This window comes from Primulina huaijiensis, unplaced genomic scaffold, assembly GCF_012295235.1.
Source record: "Primulina huaijiensis isolate GDHJ02 unplaced genomic scaffold, ASM1229523v2 scaffold23605, whole genome shotgun sequence".
NCBI classification, from domain to species: Eukaryota; Viridiplantae; Streptophyta; class Magnoliopsida; order Lamiales; family Gesneriaceae; genus Primulina; species Primulina huaijiensis.
This window is the reverse complement of record NW_027355821.1, coordinates 276,717-292,861: the sequence shown is the minus strand read 5'-3', so window position 1 is coordinate 292,861 and position 16,145 is coordinate 276,717. Positions and strand designations below refer to the sequence as shown.

General features: G+C 34.0%; 3 protein-coding genes across 3 annotated transcripts; all 3 read left to right on the top strand.

Annotated features, from left to right (window-relative positions):
* Positions 1-3,414: 3,414 nt before the first annotated feature.
* Positions 3,415-6,262, top strand: LOC140967127 (transcription factor MYBS3-like). Its single transcript, XM_073427530.1, has 3 exons — positions 3,415-3,917; positions 4,826-5,034; positions 5,488-6,262. Exons 1-3 carry the CDS (start codon positions 3,623-3,625, stop codon positions 5,992-5,994), a joined length of 1,011 nt encoding a protein of 336 aa, XP_073283631.1. The 5' UTR covers positions 3,415-3,622; the 3' UTR covers positions 5,995-6,262.
* Positions 6,263-7,456: 1,194 nt separating this feature from the next.
* Positions 7,457-8,810, top strand: LOC140967156 (ethylene-responsive transcription factor ERF039-like). The gene has a single exon (XM_073427569.1). The coding sequence runs from the start codon at positions 7,665-7,667 to the stop codon at positions 8,355-8,357; it is 693 nt and encodes a 230-aa protein (XP_073283670.1). The 5' UTR covers positions 7,457-7,664; the 3' UTR covers positions 8,358-8,810.
* A 783-nt stretch (positions 8,811-9,593) lies between these two features.
* On the top strand, positions 9,594-15,764 carry LOC140967173 (uncharacterized). The gene is made up of 10 exons (XM_073427587.1): positions 9,594-9,793; positions 10,739-10,798; positions 10,884-10,923; positions 11,895-12,073; positions 12,182-12,220; positions 12,348-12,434; positions 12,511-12,571; positions 13,621-13,745; positions 15,300-15,391; positions 15,479-15,764. Exons 1-10 carry the CDS (start codon positions 9,746-9,748, stop codon positions 15,591-15,593), a joined length of 846 nt encoding a protein of 281 aa, XP_073283688.1. The 5' UTR covers positions 9,594-9,745; the 3' UTR covers positions 15,594-15,764.
* The last annotated feature ends 381 nt before the right edge of the window (positions 15,765-16,145 follow it).

The following is a 16,145-nucleotide window of genomic DNA, read 5'->3' as shown; positions in this document are numbered from 1 at the left end:
TTTAAACAAACATTTAGTCACGATCCTAAAAGGATATAGTCAAAAGGAGGAAATGAATCTGCCCATATTGCAATCAAATCTTGCTTGTTTGTTCTATCATACCTCATTTGCCAATTTAATTGTGTGAACTTAAATATTTGTACGCACATGGAACTTTTAAAACAAATTCAAGTTCATTAGAATCAAGAAAATTAAATAAATATAACATGCGATGAACTAAATTAAGAACATAACACTAAGCATTAATTTGTACGCTTCAATTTAGTTTATTACAGAACCAAATTAAGTTTCACCCCGAAATTAGCTATTCATGATAAATAAATATTTTTTTTTAAAAAAAAAGTTCGAGTTACACTCCATGTAATAAATGCACTTGTTTCTTCTTTTTTCATGTTTTGACATTCTTGTGATCAGATTTACTTAATTTTTAAATAAAAAAAAGTTGGCACAACAGAATAAGTTGCAAATATGTGTGTTTATTAAGTTCTTTTATCTTGTTCCTCCAATTTGGCCTTCAATTTTTGGAAGATAAAACCAAATACTGAAAACACGATGCAACTTTTTACTTGAGAGTTTAATTTAGTATGAATAATTTCTACAATAATACAATATTCACTAAAGTTTGCAAAAAATTTATTTTAAGTATTTCCAATCATATAGCCAATCAAATGATAGAAAATTATATGTAGAAACTGTGTTAGTTATCCTACATCGGTTATAAAATCCCTGAGAGTTGTATATATAGACTTGAACAATCCTCCTCAGCTAGCTTTTGAGGTTGAGTTAGGTTCAATTCTCAAATTTAACATGGTATCAGAGACATGTTCCACCGATATGTGTTGGACCAACTATAGTTGGGCCACCCGTTCTGTCCATAGTTGGGTCATTTGTAAACTTCACGCTCCAGATGTTCATTCATGTACATGATCCATGAGAGTTGCATATATGAAATTGAACAATCTTCCCCTCTTGAGCTAGCTTTTGGGGTTGAGTTAGATTCAAGTATCAAATTTAACAAACTGAGAAACACTTAAAAGTAAATTCTTGCAAAAAGTATCTTAATATAATAACTATATAACTGTATTTTTATAGTTTGAAAAATCATTTCCCACGGAGCTTTAGCCCAAATATGTCACTTGTTGACATCAGCTCAAGTTAAATCTAACATATCCCCCAGTACTAAAAAAAATTATCTCGAGACATTCCCACACATATAAATAACCAAGATATACCCACACTTATATATATTTGTTATTATGTCCATGAATGATGATAATCTCTGTGGAGTTTCACATCATCGAATATATATATTTGTTATTATATCCATGAATGCTGATAATCTTTGTGTTCATCGATGATGTGACACTCTTATATTAAATATGATAAAATATATTAAAATTATATATAATAAATATAAAAGTTGACGTGATTGATACACAACCGACATAATAAGTGGGAAAACACAGACGAAGAGCAACAATCATCTCTCACTCACTTATTTTGGATAATTGGAACAAGTCAATATTGGATAACATGCATTGTTTACGTCTTCTAAAGAAAAGTGGTGCAAACAACTAAGCCTAATGGGGACAAATACACACAATTATAGATACACCAATAATTTTCATGTAACCCTCCCAACACTTATGCAACCACGCGTTTTATGTGTTTTTGAAAAGATCGCGTGTTCACATCATAAACTTTTCACCAAATTAATTAATTATTGTATACTAAATTAAATTAAATATCATATCACGACAAAAAATAAAAATAAATTAGGGAAATATCAATAAATGGGAATATTTTAGTATTTAAATACTCTCTCACACACACACATATGTATAAATGATTGGTCTATTTATTGTGGAATACATGTGAATTTTGACTTAGATGTGGACAAATCTCAACGGAGGGCCGGTTTAATTTTTATTTTTTTAACCATGGAATATGGAGACTAAAGTTTTGAGCCATTTTGGTTTAATTAATGATATCAAAATTCTATATATTTTGTTTTATTAACATTGCCTAAGTTGATTGTAATGAAACTTTGCCAAACATGTCGGAGACTCGGAATGTGCCACTCACATAAATCACGTTAAAGGGTATTAAATCATAAGATTTTTTTTAAAAGAAAAATCAATTATATAATATTTTTCTACAGTGGCACAACCATATAATTATTAAATTTTAACATACAATATTTATATTTGTTTCATTTTTTAAATTTAATCTGAATGAATCCTAAATATGATATAAGTTTACTTGTTTTTGTATGTATGTTGTTTCGATTATAAATTGTCAACATGCATACATCACTTATTTGTGTATATAAAATATTATTTTAAAATGAATATTTGGATTGATTCAAGTACATTTCCAACTATTTGGAAAACATGGGAATATATTTAATGTGTGATTGGAGTGATCTTCATTAAAAAATCATATCTGATGAGATGTAGTGTACTTTTATGATAAGTAAACTATATAATCCAAATGGAAAGTTCACACACTCTAAAAACTATTTATTTTAGTTTTTTTTTAATTTAATATCAACTTCTCTACTTGGATCGACAAATTTTAAATCATGATAACATTTTTTTTTTAAATCAGTTGGATAATTTTAATTTAAGTAAATTTCAAATCTACAATGGATTATTTTAGACTATATATTATATAATCACAGTAGATTTCAATGTTACTACATAAAATAAATAATATTTGAACTCTACGTTCCAAATCCATTCTCAAATAAAGTTGCCATTTGAATGTGAATACAGTTTTGGACGCAAGTAAAAAAATATAAAGTCTCTTGTGAGATGGTGTCACGAATCTTTATTTGTGAGACGGGTTAACCCTACCAATATTCATAATAAAAATTAATACTCTTAGCATAAAAAGTAATATTTTTTCATGGATAACCCAAATAAGAGATTCGTATCACAAAATACGACATTTGAAACTGTCTCACACAAGTTTTTGCCAAAAATATATAATCTTTGTTAGTCCATATTTGTTTGCATAAAAAAAATTAATAATTTTGAACCAAAATGAACTTTTTTTTCTTTCTTGGAAAATAAGAACTAATAAATCAAATATCAAAGAATATATTTTTCACAGTATAAAGCCTATTTTATCCATTTAGAACTTTGTGGCACAACAACATAGGCCAACAAAGGGTGTCGCATTCTCTTGTTTCTTGATTAAGCAATCATCTTATCCTCTTCATTTTTTATTATTATCTTCTCCTTACATATAGTGCATAATAAATATGATTAGTGTAAAAATTTGATTATATTATTTGATGAAATTATAATAAATTAATATATATAAAAGCCTAATTTATAGTTATAATATTTTAGATAATTTGAGTAAATATCGATAAAATAAATATAATCCAGTCTAAAAGGATTTACTATCCCTTGTATAATCCTATCATAAATTATATGCTCCATATACTTGTATTTAAATGTTCATCCGATGAAATCGGCGGCGGCGGCTTAAGCGGAACGAAGAGAAACAGCAATTTACAGACAATTGATTCTCTTATCGTGCGCGGATCATGTGATAAAGATCCGATCTTTTTCAAGAAAATCGGACGAATTGTTTTGGTTACTTCGATACAATGACAAGGAAGTGTTCTCATTGCAGTCACAACGGGCATAACTCTCGGACTTGCCCGAACCGAGGTGTGAAGCTTTTTGGGGTCCGATTGACTGATGGGTTGATCCGGAAGAGCGCTAGTATGGGTAATTTGACCCATTACATGAGCGGCGGCGGCGGGAGTGGGAGTGGGACCCCGCAAAACGGCGTCGCGAATGGTTCCCCTGCGGATACCCCTGACTGCCAGTCCACCGCCGATGGATACGCGTCTGAAGATTTCGTAGCTGGGTCGTCTTCCAGCCGTGAGAGGAAGAGAGGTTCTATATTTTTACGTGTTTTTTTGGGATTTTTCCTCTTTTTTTTTGTATTTTTTGAATGAATTATGTTTATTTACTTGCAGTGGTCTGTTGATTCTCATGTGATGATTGTGCTGCATGGTTTGTGAGTTGTATGGTTATTTGTTTTCTTGAATTGAAGTTTGGATGTGAGGAAATTCAGAGTTTGTTTTAATCTTGAAGAAATTGACTTAGTACCTGAACAGAAGCATATATCTAAAAAAAATTTTAGAAGAAAAGAAAATGGGTTGTGTTCGATCATTTGCATCTCCCATTTATATTATTTTTGTGAAACTAATTTGATTATTTAGTCAGGGATGTTTTGAAAGGCCAATGATCCTACAAATAAGATTAATTTTTTTTATGTCTCTCTGATTATAAATACAGATATGTATCTATCTGCACAAATTTGTCTGCGTGCTGTTCAAGTTTCAAATCTGTTTGCCTGCGTGAATTTGATTGTTTTGATAGCACTTTAGTGAAGAATCAGTTCTAGAATCTGACCTCATTGATTTCTTTCCCTGGACTTTACTTTGATATGGGATTTGATCTGCATCATGAGTCACTGGATTATAAATTGGAAATATGGTTGTAAAATTTATAAGTATCAATTATAACTGGATTGTGTTCCACTGGATGTTGAGGCCATATTGATGTAAGGCATCTAGGATTTTTCGAGTATAAAAATAACTATGGTGGATGGATTAGTTTTTTCGAGGGTGTTGAGGCTTGAGAAATGTGTGAGTGGTCTTGATGCTTCAATTACCATTCGGCGGGGGGTGGGGGGAGATATTAACAATGGTCTAGCACGAAGGAAATCCAGATTCCTGATAATTAGTTTCCTTGCTTGGTATGAAATAGAGGATTCTTTCTTCTTGTCATGTTTGCAGGTGTTCCGTGGACAGAAGAGGAACATAGGATGTTTCTGCTTGGGTTGCAAAAACTTGGTAAAGGCGATTGGCGTGGAATTGCACGTAACTATGTGGTCTCAAGAACACCTACTCAGGTTGCCAGTCATGCCCAGAAGTACTTCATAAGGCAGTGCAATGTATCTCGGAGGAAAAGGCGTTCTAGCCTTTTCGATATCATCGCTGATGAAGTAAGCATTGCTTTTTAATTTGTACATGTAAATTATGCATTTGTATCTGCTTGCTAAATGAAAAAAAAAATTATGATTCTGGATCGCCTTTGCCATTTGAATGCTGGTGGAGTTGGATATTTGACCAAGTCTCCATGGTTGTGTTTACTCTAAACATTAGCTTTCTTTATTTCTTTTATTTTTATTCTTTTTGTGTTTGTTTTGGTTGAACGTCTTTATAGTGCCATTTGAATTCTATACGAGTAAGCCATTTACATTCTAATACCATCCGACTTAGCACACAATAAAATCCAGAAAAATGATTGTGTGCCTTTTCTTCTTTCAGTTTACTTCGTAAAATCAGTTTATTTACTCTCCACTTATTTACATTGATGTAATTTTGTGGTGTTTTTTCCTTTTTAGAAAGATAAACTAATTTATGTTCGCCCTCGATTTTTCATGTATTTTCTTCAGCAAGTCGATACTCCAATGGGGTCACGAGATTTTATCCCTGCAAATCCTCCCCAAGCTGAGGCCCAAAGCAGCAGCCCCACCCTACGACCTCCTGCTGTGGATGAAGAATGTGAATCAATGGAATCTGCAAACTCCAATGACATAGAAGCCATACTTCCCTTACCCGAGGGTTCACAATATGCCTACCCTCTTTTATATCCGGCTTATGTTGCCCCATTCTTCCCTATGCCCTTCCCATTTTGGCCAGGATACAATGCTGAGCCAGTAAAAGAAGAGGCCCATGAAGTGGTAAAACCAACACCAGTGCATTCGAAAAGCCCGATTAATGTGGACGAACTCGTTGGAATGTCGAAGCTAACATTGGGGGAATCCCTTGGTGAAGCAGGACCATCAAACGTCTCACTTAAACTCGTCGAGGGCTCAACTAGGCCATCAGCATTTCATGCTAGTCCGAGTTCGGGAAATTCCGATGTTAATCCTGGTGACAACCCGATTCATGCTGTCTAGAAGAACGCATTCTTGGGATGCTGTGTTGCTCGGCTGCCATTGAGATTCGGAAATCTCTTGTTAATATCTTAAACTTTTAATGGGGATTCGGTAAATTTTTAATTTTATTTGTTAAGACTGTCGTAATAAGTCTGAATGTAGGGAAGGAATAGGTTCATGAGGAACTGTGTCATGTTGGATCTTTCAAAAATTATGCATCAGTTAAATAGTAACTTACTGGGCTTGATTTCTTTCGAGATTTCTAAAATGGATGCTTGTTTCATCTGCACTTCTCTTTTTTTTTTTTTTTTTTTTTTTTTTTTTAATTATGCTTGGATGGATGGATGCAAAGATTTGGAAGGAGGATCTGATGTAGGGATGAATTTGAAGAATAATGAAAGTAATAAAGGGGTGAATTTGAAATTAAATCAAGCAATGAAAAAAATTGAAATTCAGCGTTTCGAATTTCTCAATATTCAAAGCTCATTTTTTGTGATCTATGTTAAATTATACGACCAGCAATGGATCTTGGAACCTCATTTTTACCACTAGGCCGAAAGATCCTCTTGCTCTCTAGACCCTATATTACTTTTCTTTGTTCGTTTGCACGTATCATATCTTCATTTGATTGAACGTATCAAAACATGGATCTATGCTAATTATGAATTTTGATTCTTGAATGCTATCTCGCGGTATTGAATGTATTCTAAATCCTTACATTTTCTGATTAACCTCCGTATTCGTAAGGGAAAAAAGTCGTCAATCTAAACTCACATTAGATTCATAGAGGGTGTCTGCAATGGACAATACTTTAAAAGCTATTATTTTCAACCTATAAAAAAAAGAAGCAGCAAAAGCAAATAAATTCCCAATGGAAGAATAAAAGGCGACATCTAACATTTTTCTCTTTAAGGATAAACGATGTCAATCCCTTCCTTCATAAGCATTGTTTGATTCTCCTTTCGAAAGCCAAAGAATACATACAGAGATGAAACATGTGATCATTGTCTGTCTTTTTAATTTTAGATGTGCAAGTCTCTTCACGCAATGCTTGATTGGTCAACATAGCATTTCGTAAGGCAAGTCCATTTCACTTTTTCCAAATCAGAAATATAATTTCTTTATACTTTAATGAACTTTAATTGAGTTATTGGCTTCTCTGTCTTTTTTTTTTGGCTTACACGTGCACACACTCCTTTACCTTTGCTTCTACGTGTATATATAAAACTTTAGTAAAGTTCAGACTGCCAACATTCCCGGCCCTTCTCATCAGGTTAACAAAGAAAACTCAATAAAACATTGCGATATAGAATATGCCATGTTTTCGAATTTGAAAATTCTAATTTTTCTGAATATCAAAGGAAGTTTGGGTAATATACAAACATTTGATTCGATTTAATATGATTACCGGATATTTAAACAGAAAATTTTCTTACAATATTTATCCAGTGTTTTGATTCCGAATTGGATGGAAGAGCCTAGCATATGTGACAGTACATAGTGTGATCATGCACTGTATAAAATCGCTTCACTCCAAAGAATACTGCCCTATTATGTAGCCAATCATGTATCAATGAAAGTGCGAGACCTCAAAAAGAGTTCAAAAAAAGAAAAATAAATAAAGGAAACTATCCCATTCCCCAGTTCTGTCCATCTTTAAGTTTCTTACCAAGATTCTTATATCTCCACCTATGGATCAAGTTACCACTTTCGATTCTATGCAAGAATCCACCGCCGGTAGCTTCTCTGTATCCAATACTGATACGGCAACTGGCCTTTACTCAACACAAAAAACAAGTAAAAAGTATTTAAAGACCAAGACAATTTCCAAGAGAAATGGTCGTTGCAACGAAAGAAACAATCGCCAAGCCTATCGAGGAGTTCGCAGGCGAAGCTGGGGCAAATGGGTTTCTGAGATCCGCGAACCGAGAAAGAAATCAAGAATATGGCTGGGAACCTTTGACACAGCAGAAATGGCGGCTCGAGCCCATGATGCCGCCGCTATTGCTATCAAAGGCCACTCTGCTTTCCTCAACTTCCCCGACTTAGTTCACCGACTCCCACGCGCCGCCTCCAAGGCTCCCAAAGACGTGCAGGCCGCCGCGGCAGAAGCGGCGAAGCTGGTGGTTCCCATGGCTGATTTCGAGCGCAGAAATGATCGCTCGCCTACATCTAAATCCGATTCTAATTCTTTCCCTGATCATGATGACGTTTGTGGTCATGTTGACGATGCTTTTCTTGGCTTGCCGGATCTTATCTTAGGTGTCGCCGGTTACAACAATGTTGATGGGTTATTCCCTGCGGTGCTGGCCGGAGGTGACCCCAATATTCATGGTGAATTTTCACTGGAAAATCTTCTTTACGGAGACGTCTTCTATCTATAATTATATTACATTTGCATAGATTCACAAATAAGTTTACGCACGCATATATGCATGCCCAGTGTTAAGGTACGTACACCGAAATTCGTTCGTTTCATTGTTTATTATTATCGAGTTAAATATTTCAGTCGAGTTAATACTTTCTCAATTAGAATGAGTCAAATCTAAAAAAAGAACACATATTTATTGTGAAAGATAAGTTTATATATGCATGAAAATCTCTAATTCAATTTCAAATTATGCAGGGGAAAATTGATATAGATGATAGTTCAGGAAATTTCTTTATAATTTTTAAAGATAGAACCGTCAGTATAAATTTTTTTCCCTTCAAAAACAACTATTCGCCAATTCATAATTGGGATGTGTCATATCTTTCATTTCCATTCTTTTGAGCTGGCAAAAGGATGGAAATGAAATATTGATGTTATATATATGTACTATATATTACTGTTTTTGTTGCCACATTACTACTTTTATTTTATCTTGTAAGAATTATTTTATCTTGTAAGAAAAGACGACTGCATGTGACGATAATTGATCATTATCACAAATACAAAATTTATCATTTCCATCATCAACTGTTACATAATAGTCATGAAAAAAGGAAAATAAATGGTTCAAAACTTTCTACTTTATATTTTTTTTATTTTGTTATGTTAAATAATGTTACGTCTCAAATCTTTTAAAACATGTATGAAATTATATATAGATTCATTTTTTAAATTATTTTTTGCAAACTAATTCGCTTTTGACTATACATATCCAATTGGGAGCTAGATAGGCATTTCACTATAGAAAGTAATGAATAATCTAAGAGTGAGTCTCATATGAAACCGTCTCACGGATCTTAATCTGTGAGACACGTCAAATTTACCCATATTCACAATAAAAAGTAAAACTCTTAGAATAAAAAGTAATAATTTTTCATGGATGACCCAAATAAGAGATCCATCTCACAAATAAGACTCGTGAGACCGTATCACACAAGTTTTTGTCATAATCTAAAGCCATTTGATCATTAAACTTTGGTTCGAAAGCGAATCCAAACCATATAAGGGCAATTCTAATATTTATATGCCATACATTGCGTTGGATTATCATTCAGAGCCTCAACGTCTAATATGGTTCTTTAACCAATAAAATACCGCCACGTATGCAGATGGCCGAATATGAAACTTTAATTAAATCGCTTACGAAATTATCATACTACCACCGGTGTAGTTTCATCGACAATGCAAATTCAACACGAGTTCCGAGGACAAATATGGTAATTTAATTCAATTTATAAATATATAAAACCCTTCAAGAAACGAAAATATTGAGGTACAGAGTGTTTATTTCAATTCCGTGATCTGCATATTGTCGGCTCCGATCCCCACCGCTCGGCGTCAATGGCCGCGCCATTCTTTTCAACACCTTTTCAACCTTTTGTTTATCAGGTAATATTATTATTTATGCGTTGAAATGTGTGAATTTTGATGTGTGAATGATTATTTTATCCACGATTTTGAGTTATGCATCCGTTGGTTTTATTTTTTGGTCAGTTATCTTAGTTGCACGTGTTTTTTATGATGCTGTGAGAATTTTGCTACCAGCTGCCAAGACTTGGTTTCTCTTTTTTTAGTGAAGGTTTGCTGAAATACGTATTCTTCTAGAATCTAAGCCTTGTCTTTGGTGTGTTTTCTTAGCATGTTAGCCATTCTGTGATTTCTGACATTGAGGGAGGTTGTTAGATAGCAATATCGCGTTTATTGAATTAAATTCTCTTGTAAAGCTTTGTGGGAAGATGGTTCAAATTAGCTGGCAAATAACTTTGACTGTAATGGATCGTGTCTAAATCAGTTTCATCACCCATTTTATTCTTCCAGTGGCTGTGTATATCTCTCTTCGCAGTTGTGCGACTGTGAGTCTCTGTTTCTGTCTCGTTGTTCAATGATAGACAACTAATTAAGTGCGGTGATTACTTTATAATGAAAGCATGGTTAGCCGGCAAAACTAGATGTTTGCGTGTTGTGGCATTATGCTAGGACATTCCAATTACACTATATGCAACTTCAAGTGCAAGATGACAGAGGCAATAGTGAAGTGTTGCAAATTTCCTTTTGGTGAATTGGGAGCACATTTACATTAGAATTAATGCCACGTGGAGATATTATCAAATGAATCTTGTCTTTGTGCATACTTTGATTCAATGATTTTTTATGGTGCTTGCTAAATTAGAGACCCACCCTTTCTACAATAACCTGCCTTGTCACCTTTTGAGTCTGGTTATAAATATTGTTGTTTCAGCCAAGTTGTCTTACTTCTAGTTCTATAATCAACTCAGATTTCCTTTTTCTTTTGGGAGCTTACTTCATTGCTCATGCTACATATTGTTGTTTCAGAGCCCGCAAGATGCTGCAACACCTTTTCAGATTTTGGGGGGTGAAGCTCAGATAGTTCAGGTAATTGACAAGTGTCATATATTTACTCTGTTGTTACAGAAGAAGCTTTGCATTTAATTTATTCCCCTTTTCTTCTCCTCTCTAGATCATGTTGAAGCCACAAGAAAAGGTTATTGCAAAGCCTGGTATGCCGTTACTTCTCTTTTGTTGGTAGTTCAATCATGTGGTAGTTAAAGCTCAATGAGTGTACTTTCTCTTACTTGAGGGCTTCCACTTACTTGCCTAAAACTATGCATGCCGAATTTTATTCCTGACCTTAGCGTTTCATCTCTCTACAAAGTTTTGTTGGTAAGGACATCGCTTCAAACTTTAAGATATTTTCATATTGAAGTTTGTTTACTCAAAATTTATGTGTGTTGATCTTTGTTAAGCAGATTCAATTCGGCAGGGTCATATTCACATTGTGAAATATATTAACATGTGTGAACTTTCTTTCGACTTGATTAAAGTAATGTCTTTTCGGCATTGAATCTGATTTTAGTCATAACTGGTGGATTAATTAGGAAGTGATTGAATCTGTTCATCATGTTCGAGAATGTTGATCGAGTGACTCCCAAATTTTAATTTAGAATTTAATATATTATATCCCTGTGAACTTGTGGGTGTAGTTCATGATTTTGGTGAACTTGTGGCCGTAAGATTTACTTATTATATTTATATGCATCTTGGTCATTTCCATGTATTGAGAATTCGCATGCTAAAGTATTGATCTCTCTGTGGGATGATGGAAATATGGATTGTCTTCCTTTCACTTTCTCCAGTCCTCTTTGTGTTTTTTATTTTCTTTCTTTCTTTTGTGGCCCTCTCTCTTCGTAAAAAGAGATGAATGCAACTTTGTGATGTCTCCCAAGGTTATCACATCTCCTTCGCCATGTTGCATCGAAACTGATTAGATTTGGTTCCATTAGAAGAGAACTGAAATGAACAGCCCAATCAAATACCCCAAATTTGAGCAAGGCCTAAAATGTACTTATTTATTAAAAAACTTCGCTGTAAATGTAATAGTAATGCTGCTAATTTTCTTAATCTAATTGTTTAACTTGTTTTCTGTAATTATTTTGCGTTGCTTTGCTTATATTAGATTAATGTATTGCAGGTTCCATGTGCTACATGTCTGGTTCTATCCAAATGGAAAATGTCTATGTGCCTGAAAATGAAGCATTTTTATGGCAGTGGCTTTTTGGAAAGACTGTTACAAGCATTGTTCTTTACAATACAGGTTTGGCAGATGGATTCGTGGGAATAGCTGCACCAACTCTATCTAGAATTCTCCCGGTCTGTTTTATAATCAAGAAAATTATTTGCTGGGGAATGGCGTTGTTTGATAGAATTTGCACGATACTCGGTTATGTTTTCTTTTTCTGATATGCATTTGCTATGCAGATTGATTTGGCATTATTTGGAGGTGAAATGTTGTGTCAGGTATGGATTACGGACACACTATTTAATTTGATATGGGTTTGAATATCTCTTGCCTCTGCTCCTTCCTTTTTCTATGCCAACTTCTGCTTATTGAATGATAGTGTGACTTGACTTGCTATATTTGCAGCCAGATGCCTTTCTTTGCTCGATTAATGATGTCAAAGTAAATAATACAGTTGATCTGAGGGCACGCAATGCTGTTACTAGTGCTGAGGTGAGGTGGCTCGTTTTCTTGCTTTTTAAGCTCATTGTTTGTCATTCATATTAAAAATATGATTCTTAACTGGCAGGGGTTTTTAAGGCAGAAAATATCTGGACGTGGACTTGCGTTCGTAACCGGCGGTGGTTCTGGTATGGGGCGTATGCCTCTCTAAATTGCAATTGTTTCGAATAGAATAAGGTTTTTCAAGGAATTGTAGCCTTTCCACTCCTTATGATGAAGATGTTTGAATCTAGTCGATGTTAAATTTATATGCTTTGATCTTTTGGTCATCTCGGTTCTCAATTTGCGGAATGATTATTAAGTAATTCACGAATTATCTGAAGTGACAGCAACAAATAGTTGACACCTGCCATCCCTGCCCTGAACTCATTGTGTGTGAGAGAGAGAGAGAGAGAGCCATCCCTGCCCTGAACTAATTGTGTGTGTGTGTGTGTGTGTGTGAGAGAGAGAGAGAGAGAGAGAGAGAGAGAGAGAGAGAGAGAGTTAAATTCATTGCTGATGTTGTCTTTTAGCTAATCAATCTTCTCTGCTGGATAGCTAGATTCAAGCGGTTGAGAGGAATTTTTTTACAAATGTGACTTAATCATGGCTAAAGCTTTTGGCTGACATACTTGTATGTTAAGAACAGTGAAGTGTTTCAATTCGTTGTTGTAACCTTACGCTGGTCTCATTCTTGAGAAAGCCTTATACATTGTGCAGTAACTCAATGACATGTAAGTTTGCACTAAATTGATAATTTGATTACTTTTTAGAGTTGGTCGTTAATAATAAAATAAAATCAGGAGAAGTCTAGATGATTGCAATATCTCATTTCTTAAGTTTGTACTGACATGATTTGATTGTCAATTTATTTTATGGAAAGATGCCTTCATATCTCAGATTACTGATTTAGAATGGTAGTGAATCAAAACAGAAGTCATGCAGTTATGATTATTATGATTTTTACATTAAGTATTTTGGTTCTCGTTAATAACTTTGGTATAGGCTAACTCCATTTCAATGCACAAGAATGGAGATTGATTATATTTGAGAGGCTTTACATTTTTTGGTCATTATGTTCAACTCGATATTGCAATATGGAAGAGGCAATTATAGTATTTACAAGTCATACTTTAATTGCTTACATTTTGTCCTATGGATTTTGTCTGATAGTAGTCCCTTGCCTGCTTGTTTTTAGTCGTGCAGAAGAATCTTGAGGTGGGAGAAGTGCTTGCAGTTGATGTGTCAAGCATTGTTGCAGTTTCAGGATCAGTCAATGTACAAATAAAGTATAATGGTCCCATGAGAAGGGTGATTTTTGGGGTGAGTAGTATTTGCATCATTTTCATCCAAAACATATCTGTACCCTGAAATTTTTTAGATGACATTAATTAGTTTATTTCTATTGTTATTTCTGGGGATCTTATAACAATTGCTTCCTGATTCTAGTTTATGTTAAATTTACTGAAATCCTGTGTGAAAAAGTTCCTGATCTATTGCTTTCATGTTGGAAATTATACTATACCTACTGGTTTGAGGGATTTTCCACATAATTAGTGTAAAATAAAGTCTATGTGATTAGTGTGTGTGTGTGTGTATGTGTTTTTTTTTTTCAGATCTGCCAGACAGATGTATTTGCTAAGGTTTCTTTCAGGAATTTTACTGGTTAAGGTTCTACTTGTTTCAATTGAAGTGGAGAAAGCAAAAACTTGGTCATGTCATATGTTATTTTCACGAGATTCAATATGATTAATGCTGAACGGGGCATTGCTTTGCCTCCTGAAATAGTCCCCACTCCAAAAATATTCTTTAATTCTCTTTTGTTGTTGAAATATATGCGAACCCATGGATGAAACAAGAACAAGATTTGGTTGTAAAGAAGTTGTGGTGAATACTGAAGGCAGAGATAGGCATTACTAGGATTGTTTTTATTTTGAAAACATTGCTAGAAAATATTTTTTTTTCACAATTTTGGATTTGGTACATCCAGGTTCAGTCTCTTTGTCGTGCTCAATAGTTTATAGAGTTTGGCGTGAGGTTGCAGCAGGACTCAAAAGTATGTGGATATATATGAAGTTTATTGTTCTATGAAATTAAACTTGAGAGATCTGAGAGATGAAATTCCAAGACAATAGGTTACAACTTACATCTGTCTTGCAAATTAATGCACTGTGGCAGTGAAGATACCATGTAGCTTTAATAACCTGAATTTAATGCTTTGTCTCACTGGAAATCAATATAACTTAGTGTGTGGTTATGCATCAACTACAAAACCTCCTGTTTAAAACCTCTCTTAATATGTAATTAGGGCATCATTTGAATGTTACATCATCATAAATCCAACCCCATACAGAAACTTAGGGGATTAAGTTAGATGTAATGTGAATGACTTTAGATTCTTGGTTGAGTTTGTGATAGCTGCATGTACATACGCCACTAAGAGTTGCTCTGCGTGATATGAATTTTCTGCAGTGTAATTCCTAGCAAATGTTTCTGAAGTTATGCAGAACTTGGTAGTTCGAGAATGATTTTGAAACATTAGTCTTCTTTCTCCTGATTTTCAAATTTTCCTTGTTGCCTATACTGTATTGTTTGATGGACAAGGTTAGGTTTTTCATTCATATTTATTTAGTTTTACAAGTCATATGATATTTCAAGTGATGCCTTTATCAAGTCCCTGACATTAGTTGAAAGCAATTTTCTTCAGACACAATCCGATTGCCCGCCTATTTTCCAGACTTTGTACCAATTGATTATCCATTCCCTGTTTCATGATCATGCATGTAGCAGAATGGTTTTTGTCCTGAATAAATTAAAAATGATTTATATTGGATGTATACATGCATGCCTTAACTAGACACACTTCTGTCTATTCAGGGTGATAATCTAGTAACAGCTGTTCTAACTGGTCCCGGCATTGTGTTCATCCAAAGCATGCCCTTCCATCGGCTCTCTCAGCGCGTTGCTAGGTAATCTCGATATCTGCTCAATTCTTGCACCTCCACACGTTTTAACCTTCCGTACAGTTATTGAGTTGCTTGGTTTCTGTTTCACAGGGCTGTTACATCTCCGAATATGAGGGACAATCCAAAGTTTCTCTTGCAGATAGCTATCTTTTTCTTTATTGCTTATGTTGTCATCGTGTCATCGCTAATCTTGACAGATATATGATATGGCTGCCCTCTTATTTCGATTCCTTTGACTTTTTTTTTCCTTTAATTGAAATCTCATTTGTATTCTTGGAATTAGATTAACGTTTTAGAAATAGATAAACACGGTTATAATTGGAAATTGTGTGGTATATATTATGATTTATGGCAAGAATATGTGGTTGCTGGTTTATTGTCTTTTCTTTTTGTTTAATATTAATTATTTTAACTTCAAGGTCGAATTTGAGCTTAATTTGTTTGGTCTGAACTTAGGTATCAGAAAATTTATTGTTCAAGTTATTTATTATTCTTAGAAAATATTGAGAAATATCGAAAAAAATATTATTGATTTGGTTGTACTAGCTATTTAGCAAGATGGTGATTAGCTTGAATTTTGTTTGGATAACATCCGAATAAGTCACGTCTTACTTTGGTTTTTGAAAAAAAAAAAAAAAAAAGAAAAATCATACATTATCTTAGATATCGATTTTATGACAAACTAATTTATTATTGTATTTTTATTTTTAATAACATATGCAAATCAACTTAGGCATGCAAATATAAATGGCCAAAT

Bases quoted from the DNA above. Each gene is read 5' to 3' on its own strand.
- LOC140967156 (XM_073427569.1), top strand. From the start codon at position 7,665: ATGGATCAAGTTACCACTTTCGATTCTATGCAAGAATCCACCGCCGGT.
- LOC140967173 (XM_073427587.1), top strand. From the start codon at position 9,746: ATGGCCGCGCCATTCTTTTCAACACCTTTTCAACCTTTTGTTTATCAG. The intron at 10,924-11,894 runs GTATGCCGTTAC...AATGTATTGCAG, and splicing joins AAAGGTTATTGCAAAGCCTG to GTTCCATGTGCTACATGTCT. The intron at 15,392-15,478 runs GTAATCTCGATA...TCTGTTTCACAG, and splicing joins CTCTCTCAGCGCGTTGCTAG to GGCTGTTACATCTCCGAATA.
- LOC140967127 (XM_073427530.1), top strand. From the start codon at position 3,623: ATGACAAGGAAGTGTTCTCATTGCAGTCACAACGGGCATAACTCTCGG. The intron at 3,918-4,825 runs GTTCTATATTTT...TCATGTTTGCAG, and splicing joins CAGCCGTGAGAGGAAGAGAG to GTGTTCCGTGGACAGAAGAG. The intron at 5,035-5,487 runs GTAAGCATTGCT...TATTTTCTTCAG, and splicing joins TCGATATCATCGCTGATGAA to CAAGTCGATACTCCAATGGG.